Here is a 12,303-nt window from a genome sequence, read left to right on the forward strand (position 1 = left end):
GTAAGGAAATGGGGATTTTGAGCACTTCTTTCAAATTATAAATTTAGAATATGTTTAGAACGCTAGGTATGGTACAGCAAATCGTTGGCTATTACGAAAAAACTCTTGCTAATGGAGAATGTGCTTGTTGGGTGTCTTCCCTACAGTGGTCTCTATGGATCAGGATTAAGTTGCTGACCTGGGGCCATAATATAGATATGATGTTGGGCACACTCCTACGTCTGTGTGCCGAGCACGGACTAGGGCAGTTCAAAATATTACAACAAACGCACTAGGGCAGGTACTAACCCGCGTCTGCAGAAGGAGAAGTACATTCGTGAAAGAGGGTTTAGAGCGACAGGTCTGCCTTTCGCTAGGCAAGGGGTAAATGGTCTGGCTTTAAAAGGGGCAGAGGTCCCCCTGCAGGCAGGTGTTATAGGTGGCTGTCCCCACCTGGCAGGAGATGCCTGTAATGTCCCTGGGACCACTATTCCTTCATTCCAAGATTTGCACATGTGGGTGCAGTGACTGTGCGCCACCTCTATGTGACCCACAGTCAGGGCACTCGCTGATGCCATCTTTGGCTCGGTACGTGTTTCTGTAATATGATGAAGGTGAAAATGAGTTTTTAATTTGCATGGGGCCTTGTAAATGGAGCCCTGTTGCTGCATATAGTATTCTCAGGGGCGGCTCCTCCGCTAGGGTGGAGGAGCCTCGCCCCACTGGTCAAATGCCAGTACGTAGAAGAAAAATAAAATGACAATAAAAACTATTTTATTGTCATTTTATTTTACACTTCTAATCCACGACTGTGAGTCTGGAACAGGGCATGGCCATGTCTCCACATCAACAGGGGGGGAGTGGCAGTAGCACTGAAAGTACGCATGTAGATTTAGCCGGCCCTACACGACCGGTCAAACCAACAAGCGCATTTTGATATCTGCAGGCTGTTCCTGGGAGATATCATCAGTGCACAGGGCACAGGCTCCCAGTCCCCACGAAGCTTTAAACTGGCCCGCTCTGCCCAATCCCAGCGCTTCTCTCATGCTGGGAGAAGCACTGGGATTGGGTGAGTTCTGGGAGCCTGTGCTCCTGGGAAATGTAGTGCCAGGAGCAGCGAGGCGCGGTACAATGAGGGAGAACAAGAGAGCGGGGCTGGCGAGGGAGCAGAAGAACGCGGGCCAGCAGTGTAAGCTCTGCTTAAACTTCTTTTTTACCCGCTCTTCCCCCCCAATTCGGATTGCCAGCAGCCGCTGCTGAGTATTCTTATTGGCTGTAACAATGTTGCGAATAGTACAAGTGACAATATTGCCCCCAAAGAGGTAATTCGGATGATTTTGACTGACATACATATGTCCTCCCCCTGGACACTGAACTTCTCATATGACTCATTTAAAAGCCTTTTACATAAAACCATTAAAAAACAGTCGGAAAAAATTATATCCTCACACTAAAATCTAAGTGTCACAGCTGGTTTGTAGTAGTGACCTATGGTGAGTTGAACCTGCAACCTTATCTGCGACTCCTGCCCATACCAGAGGAAATCAATGACCCATGTTTTGTGTTCCTGCACTGGGTTTGCCTGGGAAAGGTAATTTTTGCGTAAGCCATTATTTTGAAAACTGAACATTTTCTCATTGTCAGGATGAAATCGACCACTTTTTTTAGGGAGGGTATTTCAGGCTCACAGTGTGCTTTGTGAAGTTTATGAACACGGTGGCTGCTTGGAGCGCCTCACTAGCAAACTCTGCATGTGCTGAAATGCAGCACATCCGTGACCTCTGATAAAATAATATCCAGTCTTGCACTTTGGTTAATATTTTTAGAATCCCCTTGTTTTAAACACCCCACATACGCTTGGTATATGTAAACTGTGTGTTTTAGCAGTGGTGGCTGCTCCTGGTCAGCAGTAGTGGGGCGGGAGGTGCTCAAATAAAAATGATCACTGAACTGCCAGCTGGCTGGCTGGTCGGCCACCTCTCCTCCCTTCTCTTCCTGCTGTGTAAACCAGAAGCAGGAAGCACCTATGTTCCCCTAAGCCAATCACCATGCTGCTGTCAACATAACAGCAGCATCATGATTGCTCTGGGCACCGTGGTCCGGGAGTGAGACATGGGACTGGGAGCCTGGCCATGTCCTCCACCCATGCTGTACAATGTCGCCGGTGGAGAACATGCAAAGTGTGCATGACTGTTTGTCCGGCAAAGACGACCGGTAAAACAGTCATGCGCACTTAGAGAGTGCCACCACTCCTCCCCCCTGCTTTACCCTGCCCAGCCCCGCAAAACTGCCTCAGCATGGAAAAGAAAAATGAAAATCAAATTGCGTTATCATTTTATTTTTCCTTTGTTGCACTGCTAAAAAACAGTGGAGCAATGCTCATCTGCCTTAGCAGAGGAGCGGCCCCTGTCTTCTAGATGCATAAACTCTATGCGACCAATTACGACATTTGGCAGTGCAGGACAGGCCGCCCACCACCGCCGTGCCCCTGCACCGCCAAGAGTCGCTGCTGCTTTCCCACCAGATTACGCAGGGCCACAAGGGGACCCTGTAGGGCCCCCTTTGTTTCCTCTCCGCCAGGGTTTTCATGGCGGTGGAACGGCCATGAAATACCCGGTGGACAGGAAATTCGTAATATGCTTGGAGGACCATGGCGATCCCGCCAAGCATATTGCGGTCTCTGACTTCTGCACCATCACCCTGATCCCAGGGCGAACCGACCACTCAAGTCGTAACGGGGCGTTCGGACCACCATTGAGCCGGTGGCTGGACCGCCACGCCACCATGAGTCTGGCGGTCCTGACCACCAGACTCGTAATTAGGCCCATTGTGTTTTAAAGATTTGAATAGTTTTGGTTAACTATGAAATAAAGATTCTTATTATTATTAATCATAATAATGACACAATACTGAGTCAGACTAAAGTAATTTCTCCATGGGAGGCATTTCCCCACCTGATTAGGAGTCTTGAACTTTCACCCAGTGCTATCACTGGTATTTCCACACAAAACTTCCCCCTGCAGAAAACTGAAGAGATCTGTGTGCAGCGACAGTGTCAGGATTAGGAATAAATATGGAGTCTGAATTGTGCATGTTGGTCTCGATTCTGGTCATCAGAACTTGGCATTGCATAGTGCTGGGGAGGGAATACTGAACAGAAATGGTGATCCCATCCCAGGTGTTCGCCGATTCCTCCCAAGGCCGGACTGGCCGTAGCGGTCACCGGGCATTTCCCCTGATGGGCTGCCAGCGTGGGGGGCGGTTTGGGGCGCTTTGGGGGCTGTCTTTTCAGCATGGATGCAATATCAGCTCCTGTAACAAAATCAGCCGATCCGGCCCTGGCAAAAATCTTGGCCGCACCCCCAACCCCCTGGGGGCCGGCCGAGCACTTTGCCAGGGCTCGTTTTGGTTCCCAGTCTGGCCCTGCCTCCTCCCCCCACCTCCACCACACGCCCTCAATAATGTGCAACTCGGAATCAGGGCCCAAGTCTCAAGCATTCTATTGACTGGAACCGATGCCAGGTAGAGAATGGACACTGCACCTATCAGGGTTGGTAAATAATGCCTAACTTTGTGCCTTAAAAGCTTGTTTGACGCAACACCCAATTATATGCCGGTCTCTTTGATTGCATAGCATATGTGGCGATAGGTCGAGCATCTTTACCATTCTGTGTAAAGGCGACGGCTATGTTCCCACCTATTCATCAGTGTTAAGTAAAATATATCTGAGACACGTATCATCAGGACGTCCTAGGTGCGAGAAAAAGTGTCTTTGTTAGACATTAGTCAATGTTAAATCAAGAAGGGGTTGCAGTCGCTGTAAGATAAGTTGTCAGAAAACGTCACTCATTCATAAACTTTCTTGGAATACACAAATGCTTGCCACATGCTTCCCTGTCGAAGCCTGAAACCCATTTACTACATATTATGTACAAACAAGTTTCATCTTCGTTCGTTGGTCCTTAGGCCCAGCTGTGTGCCACAAAGAGAGCTGTGAAGCCAGTCTCATATACAAAGCCAGGCAACATCGGGAGGTGTTACTCAGTAGCAGTAATTGGGTTACCACATCCCCTCATAGCACAGGTCTGGAAATGTGCCTGCTAGGTTGTTCGAATTATGGTGTGAACCAGCTCCTCCCATCAGCAACATTCGGTGACAATTCATAATTTAAAGCTCTGCCTCGTGATGTAGACGACCACCATAACACATGTTTGAAATGGGGCTCGTTAACCCTGTCAACTTAAGTGCAACTTCTCGCCGTGAGGTAAATTATTGCATTCAGTAGTAAAAGCAACGGCGGTTTTACCAGCGCTCGGTGGTGTTTTAATGCTGGTCTCTCCTAATGAAACACTAAATTGACTCCATTTAGCTGGTACTTCCTTTGTTTCAAGCACAGCAGCTGCGTTTCGAAATTGGGCCATTCACCAGGCCACAAAGGGCGGTTATCCAAACAACCGTCCAGAAAACAAAGGCGCCAGAAGTTGGAAATTAATGAGAACGCAGGGCACTGAACGCACGGCTACCGTTAAATAGTCATTTATTTCAGGTTAGACCATTAAGTAACATGGAAACGTTCAACAGTTCGACAACATGGAAACCTGCGATGAAAAACGTAGCGACCTCATTCACACAGGTTTGGGGGGGTGAAAAACACGGCTAGGTGTACGCAAGCTGCATTCTGCTTCCTCGTCAATCTCGTGTGGTCATACATAAAGGCATTGGAACATTTTGATTTCTTTTTTTTTCAAAAGCAAAATTACGGATGGTGACGGCGCTCACTGAAAAGACAAGGCGTCCATTTTGAGGTGGAGAGCAAGTCAGGCAGTGGCACAGCGCCAGCAATGGCTGTCAACCCAAGTCGGAAGTGCAATCAAGGTCGACTTGGCGCTTGGCGTTGGACGTCACACCCTCTGCACTTTTTCACTCAGACAAATGCATCTAACTTTCCTAGCCAATGATCTTTGTTTTAAGTCTCTGTGAGTAAATACACTTCCGCATTTGTTATCAACAACTAAGTGTTGTGGACATATGCAAAAACAATGACACGCTTGATGGCTCTTCATCCACCAGTCTGCCTCCCTGTCTTCTTGCTTTTCTATCCACTCTTTCTCTCTGTCTGCTTTTCTGACAGATGAAGAAATATTGAGACATGATACATAATAGGTAACCATAGTGGAGGGATACATAACAGGAAACGATAGGGGAGGGATACATAATATGTAAACATATGGGAGGGATACATAATAGGTGACCATATGGAAGGGAGGATAGGAGGGAAGGAAAGGAAGAAAAGGAAAGTGAAAAAAAGGGTAGGGAAGGGAAGGGAAGGGAAGGGGGGGAGGGGAGGGGAGGGGGAGGAAGGAAGGAAGGAAGGAAGGAAGGAAGGAAGGAAGGAAGGAAGGAAGGAAGGAAGGAAGGAAGGAAGGAAGGAAGGAAGGAAGGAAGGAAGGAAGGAAGGAAGGAAGGAAGGAAGGAAGGAAGGAAGGAAGGAAGGAAGGAAGGAAGGAAGGAAGGAGGGAGGGAGGGAGGGAGGGAGGGAGGGAAGGAAGGAAGGAAGGAAGGAAGGAAGGAAGGAAGGAAGGAAGGAAGGAAGGAAGGAAGGAAGGAAGGAACTTACTTTTATATTTATGTGTGTGTGGTTGTGTACCGGTTTCTATAGACCAATCAAACAGATGCACGATTCATTGGCCCTTTCATCCATATGTGACACTGCCGTGAAAAGCTGCATTGCCCTTCCCTCTCCAGACAAAGATCCCACCGGCTGCAATGCCCGGGATCATTCCTCAGCTGGCACTGCTGCCTGCAACCCATGCAGCATTCTCAGCAATAACCTTGAACCAAGCGTGCCACCTGTTGGGCCAAAAAACGCCGAGCCAGCGCCTTTCGGTGGCGGCTGCCCTCCCCCTCTCCTTTGTCATAAAGCAGGGAAGGGGCTCATTAGGTGACGCGTCGGGTTCCATTACCGGGCGGGCGGCTGCTGTGAGCAACGACGCTCAGCCCTCCCTCCCTCCCTCCCTCCGAGAGGCCTCAGGCACCGCACAGCCCCACAGAGCACGAGGCCCCTGCTCCTCCGACCCCTCTGCCCTGGAGCGTGCGAAGGGCTTAGCCCCTCACACACCCTCTGAGATAGATATCACGACGCAACTGCAGACCTGTGCACCGACTCCCGCCCGAGACACACACACAGCACGCGGCCCCTGCTCCCCCGACCCCTCTGCCCAGAGGCACTGGCATGGAGCACGCGAAGGGCTCAGCCCCTCACACACCCTCTGAGATAGACATCACGATGCAACTGCAGCCCCACGCCGCTGCGCAGCGCCTCCTCCCCGCCCCGGACACACACACAATGTCAGAAGACACATCAAGTGCCAAGTTCAGCCTTCTCATCTCCACTCCCTTTCCTTATAAAACAGCGCCAACCTTCGGCTGATGGTAAGTATATGAGAAAAGAACAGCTCTGCCGAGCAGAGACAAAAACACAACTGTCGAGACAGTGACTGCCCTGTCAATCATCCTGCTCCGGGCCACGGCCCTCTCCTCTCTTGTTATCCTCTTCTTGCTGCCTTCACAAAGCTTCCTATTTCTTTCCCGGGCATGCAGGTGATTTATGAACGACTTCCATACATGTCAATACAGCGCTTTCAGAAATAATCACACTTCGTGACTCGCTTCGCATTGCATTGTTGTATTACAATAACATGGCAGTCCTCTCAGGTGCAAAGGTGTGACGACGCCGGCGGCAGACACTTTCTGCCTGTGTTGCTTAGTGTTACTTGATGTAGCAGCTTTCGACAGGACCGCTAAGCAGCTTAGGGGAGCCTCTAGGCGCTAGGCGGTACGCTTTGAATAGATAAGCGCAGGAATGCCTACACAGACAAATGAGTGTAGAAATGGAGGCAAATAAATACATACAAAAATAAAAGGAGACGATGGCACAATAGGTGGACCGTGGTATATAAACACGTTTAATAAATGCATGGCTGATGAAATACATGGTTGAATAAAAGTACACAAATCAATAAGCGAATACATAGAAAGAGATACAGACAGATGAATGTATGAATGAATGATTGAACTAAATAATAAATTAATGGTAACCAGAGGAAGCGAGTAAACACTAAATCACCAAAATTGATTGAAGCACGAAGCGCCTATAATTACATAAAAACATAAGAGCCGATATAAGCATGCCTCAAATTAAATGGTTCATTGTTTTTCTTGAATATACTCGGATTTTATTCTGAATTTTCACGTGGTTATGCAAGCCATAGCGTGTAACAATGAAAAGCAACGCAAGCAAGTACGTGCAGGGGTAGCGACCGGCAGTGCCTCCACATGGGATACTGTTGCGCATGCGTGTCCATTCTGTCCAGAGTCCAGGATCTTAAACGCACGAGGAAGGGAAGGAAACAGGTGGTCTCTGTCAAGGGAGTGATGTAATACCACGGAGGAGGGTCATTGGTGGTCACAGTCCACGGGCAGAGGGCTAAACCCCATGGGAAGCTTAGCACAGCTGGACATTGTCAAGGGACCAGGGGATGAGGGGCGGGGGGAGGGGGACAAGATTCCTTTGAATGGCTCTCAGTTGGGGTTGTGAGGGTGCGGGGACTTGAAGGTGATCAGTGTCAATAATCCTGTGATGGGACCTGGGGGAGGCTCCCAGGGTGTTAGTGACAAGGATCCTGTGAAATGCCCTGTGGGAGGCTTAGAGGTGGTCGCTGCCCAGATTCTGGCTGCTGAAGGGCTAGGACGCTAGCTGCCCAAGGGGCCGGTGATGGAGGGTCCGTTAAGTTGGGAGAGACTGGTACATGTGATCACTATCCAGGGTCCCAGTGCTGAAGGCACTGGGGGAAGGGCAAGATGTGTGTCTGTCCAGGGAGCGAAGGATACACGCTCTAGCACTGGTGGGCACTGCCTGGGTTTCTGGGGCTGAAGGGCCGCCTTGAGAAGGCTCACAGCAGGCCCCTCTCCAGGACCTTGTGCTGCAAAACGCTGGGAAAGGCTTAAAGAGGTCACTGTCCATGAACCGGCTGATGAATGAGGGTTGGGGGGCAGCTGGCACCGGTGGTCACTGTCTGGGGGCGGGGCATGTAGTGGGCTGGGGCGAAGCTTTCACGTCACTGTCCAAGGTATTGGTGGTGATTGGCCTTGGGGAAGAGGGAAGCTCACAGACGAGCCCTGTCCAGGGCCCCAGTGCTGAAGTCCCTGCGAGCCGGCGGCACAGGTGATCGTTAACCCCTGCCAATGCGGGCAGCGGCCCCTTACCTTCCTGCACCGCCTGAAAGGGGTTGTTGGCTTCGATGACTTTGATGGAATATGTGATCTTCTCGCTCTGCAGGATGTCGTCATTCAGGCTCAGATCGGACACGGCCAGCTGGAACACCTCGTCGTCCTTGGCCGCATTTTCTTCGAAAATGGCACCTGTTGAGATGAGGGGAAAGTGCCTTTAGTCGGTGCTCCTGGGAGGGGCCTAGAGGGGTGCAGTCCCGAATGTGGGCCCTGCGTGGCTTTATGAGGTTGTCTACGTATTTCGCCCAATCGGAAGCAATTAATAACCCAAGGGAGTCTCCTTCCATGGATACATAATTTAGTGAACATTTGAAACACCTCTGGTGGGCTCCACCGACTGTCCTATGGAGCAATAGTAGTATTGATGACTCGATGCTAAAATAGCGCTTTCAAAGCCTCTAGGTACTACAATAGTAGATATTCACAACGTGTCGACCTCTTTCGAGTATGAAGGGGTGGGTGATGTGTATTAGAGCCAGCACCTGTTATCTGCATACTACACGCACATCACCCGCAGTGAACGGGCTAGCCCAATGAGCTTTGTCACAGGCTTTTCAAATCAACATAGGATCTATCAATGTTTTAACGAACGGTGGAAAAGGTAGTCATATATATGCTTCCCATCAATGGCACCCACGACAGCATCACACTGTAACAGAAAATACACACGCCACACACATGCACACAGTCATACAAAACACAATCAGATAATTATCCCTAGGGTCGTGCAAAAGGGTTGTCTGCGTGAAAGCACACGCCGTCACCAGCCACATTATTCACCCCGAAAGACAGCAGCAGCCTTGTGGGTTGAAACTAATACAGCAGCGAAGCCTGCTACGAAGGCCCTGGACCAACTATAGGGAAGAGCAACTGTTGCAGGCCCGACCCATGGACTAGCGTTGGGTTTGAACTATGATGGTGGGAACAGTTTCATACATTGCTTATTGATATACATTTCTGATAGAACATATGTCCATACCAAAGAGAAATCGGGCCGTAAATGAGAGATAAAACATGGCAAAAGCGAATCCTTGTCAATGACGGGTGAATTTAAGATCACGAGCGCCGAGGCCCCGCCTTTGTGAACTTTTTTCTCTATCAGGAGTTCCGCACACACACAAAGGGGGGAGAGGGCTTGGTAATTGAGGACAGGCAACTCGCTGCGAGGAAGCAGTGAGTTAACAGAATTAAGGTACCACAGCTTTCCCGACCCGCGCGCCAATGAGCGGCGCCCATCTCCTCAGCCAAACGTCTCACATAGAGTTGTGTCCAGAACCCTCTCCTGGAGGTCAGACTGGTGGCCGCCCCTTTCTGCTGCTCGGGGAGCACAGTCCGCAGTGTGCCCGCCACGTGCACAGCGCACCTGTGGCTCCAAACTGGACTGTAGGTTGTCAAGTGCATGGGGGTGCAGCAAGCAAGACTGACCAGCCTCCGTCCTCGCCCCCTCCTCACTCACAAGCACCGCAAGGAAGTGCGTTTGGGTGGCCCTTCCCTGGTATCTACCGGTGCTTCCCACGCGTGCCCCTAGAAGCCGGTGTTTCACAGCACACTTGCGTTTCCAGTCATTCTCTGGAACGTGACACCCGGAACCGCCCTCACCAGCATTCGCCCGAAATGCAAACCCGCCAACCACCCCCAGACTCCTTTATGCACCCCCCAGCACTAGCCCAAGTCAGCTGGATGTCGGGTGAGATAGCTCAGACGTCTCAGAGAGTCAAATGAACGTCTCTGGGTCTAGCGTGTCTTCACTCCCGGGACACACGCCTCGGGGCACAGAAAATACACGCAGGCGTCTCAACCGGCCGTGGCGACAGCACGCCTGCCTCGGGGCCTCTCCTCCAGTGAGATCTGTCCTCACTGCTCCTCACCAGCTCCAAGGGAGCTCGCTGCTCATCGGCTGCACGCAGATATCCTGCCGCTGCAGGCAGGCTGCAGGGAGGTCTCTGCCCCCTGCTTCCTGCTGCAGCGAGCTCTCGGTTCAAAGCCACCCAGCTGCAGGGAGACCCATCCTCTCAGCTCGCAGATGCAGGGAGGTCTCGTCTTTCCCGACTGACCACAGCTGCAGGGAGATCACTTTTCACAGCTGCATGGAGATTCTGTTGACTGCTCCCTGTTGAAGAAATACCGATTTTCACTGCTCCCCAGCTGCAGGTAGGACGTGCACACTGCTCCCCAGCTGCATGGAGATCTCGTCTCACTGCTCTCAGCTGGAGGCAAGTCTTTGCACACTGGTCCAAGCTGCAGGAATCTCTGTTTATTGATTCTCAGCTGCAGGAGATGCCTGGCCCCGGAACCAGCAGCAGTCTGAATGAACCCTGCACCTAAATACCCTGCATCACCTGCAGAGGAAGCACGGCTCTGTGATGCATGGCATTCCGCACCCTAGGACCACGAAGAGAGAGAGTGGCTTCCCCTGCTCCCAGGCTCGCCCTCGTCCTTATCCCCCTGCACCAGGTGGAGGCAGGCGCCTGCACCCGCCACACTATGCCGGGCAGTGGCGTATCGTAAAATGATGTGCCCCCCTACAGAGTGCGAAGAGGGGCCTCTGTCTCTCACATATATGCATTGGCCTTGGGTGGAGCGCCCCAGTCCCAGAAGGCTTGGGGGCTCCTCTGCACCGCGGGGGACACATAGGCCTGCGTTAGGCCCCTGCTGAGGGGGCTCAGCTTCCCGCGCCTCAGATGCAGGTAGGTCTCTATTCTCGTCTCATTAAATGCACTGCATGGAGATCTTTGCCCCCGCCCCCTCCACACTCAAGCGGTGCATAGGGCCTAACAGGACGCCTCTCCCTCGCGAGCACTCCTGCAGGTACCTCAAGTCTGTTATTGCCTCTTCTCGTGCAACTTGTTCGCGCCCAGCTCTGCAGCCCCTTATGTTGTAAAAGTTGATTTATCCGCATAAAACCATATCAAATATTCTGCACCATGATTGGAGCAAGACCCTGGTTCGCAGATACACGATCTACTGTGATCGGCGGCAACAGAGCCCCCCAGCACCATTTGGGATACCATGAGGTAACTTCATGTGCCGGGGAGAGTGGGGGTCGCCCCTAGCCCTCTTGCACGCTAACTTTGCCCGACCCACTCTCTCAGCTCCGTTTTACTTCCCCCTGCACCGGGTTGTCTTCCCCCACAGAGCCCGCGTGCTAGGGGTGCAACAGCCCCCCGCCCGCCCTTCCCTGGCGCTCCTTCCCTTCCTGCGCTGCCGGCTTTGGCCATGTTCAAGGTCCGCGAGGGGCTGCGCTCCTTACCTATGTGGATGATGGAGTCCGCCCGCACCGACGCGCACCGAAACATCCAGGGGAGAAGGCAGAGCATCAACACTTCCATTTCCAGCCCTGCAGACTGCACATCAGCTCGGATTTGTCGCGGTGTCGGGTTGGGAATAAAAAATTATAAAAACGAAGAAAGGGGTTTATTCCCCCCAAAAAGAGAGATTAACAATCCGAGGAAAACAGCCAGGCAAAAAAATGAGACAGACAGCAATCCGCTTTGTCGTGTGTGAAGATATACACATATATCGGTGTTCCATCAGACAGCGAAGGCTTAGACTTCCAGCGCCCTCCAACACTATGTGTGTCTGAGACCCAACAAACAGCAAACTGCGGAGGCCCCCCCTCCTCCCCCGGACCACGTGATTGCAGAGCCTCTCCACTCAATATAGTCCTGCTGGAAGCAGGGGGAGATGGAGAGATGCGCGCAGAGGGGAGACGGTGGAGCCCGGGCGGTAAGGAGCTGAGCAGCACACAGACCCCAGCCTCTTCCAGCGCCTGGCTGCAGGAGAGAGCTCGGCGTTGGCGGAGGGCGCCTCTCCCTTCCGGCCTGAGCGGGGACTTCAGGGAGGGTTCGGGGAGCCGCGTGAGTGTTGCAGTGCTTAATTTGTGCCGGTGCTTTCCGGTGCTTAGCACCGGCACTTATTTATTAGGTCCACTTATTTATTAGGGCCGGGTCTACACCACACGTGTGCATGTCTATGACAAACTAAATATAATCACCTCATTGACTGCAGGCGCACCTGGCGCAGACACTATTGGTC

The 12,303-nt window shown here is 51.7% G+C and overlaps 1 protein-coding gene across 3 annotated transcripts in view; it reads right to left on the reverse strand.

The window, feature by feature from the left end:
* The window catches only part of GRID1 (glutamate ionotropic receptor delta type subunit 1), a 2,258,979-nt gene extending 2,247,116 nt beyond the window's left edge, over positions 1–11,863 (reverse strand). For all 3 annotated transcript variants that reach the window (XM_085615050.1, XM_085615049.1, XM_085615053.1), the window contains exons 1-2: positions 11,519–11,863; positions 8,245–8,400 (exon numbers count right to left, since the gene is read on the reverse strand). In XM_085615050.1, the coding sequence (XP_085471176.1) occupies positions 8,245–8,400; positions 11,519–11,597 (235 nt within the window). In that variant the 5' untranslated portion in view covers positions 11,598–11,863. The remainder of the gene's footprint in view (positions 1–8,244; positions 8,401–11,518) is intronic.
* Positions 11,864–12,303: the final 440 nt, after the last annotated feature.

The sequence above is a fragment of the Triturus cristatus genome, chromosome 1_2 (genome assembly GCF_964204655.1).
Source record: "Triturus cristatus chromosome 1_2, aTriCri1.1, whole genome shotgun sequence".
Classification (NCBI taxonomy): domain Eukaryota; kingdom Metazoa; phylum Chordata; class Amphibia; order Caudata; family Salamandridae; genus Triturus; species Triturus cristatus.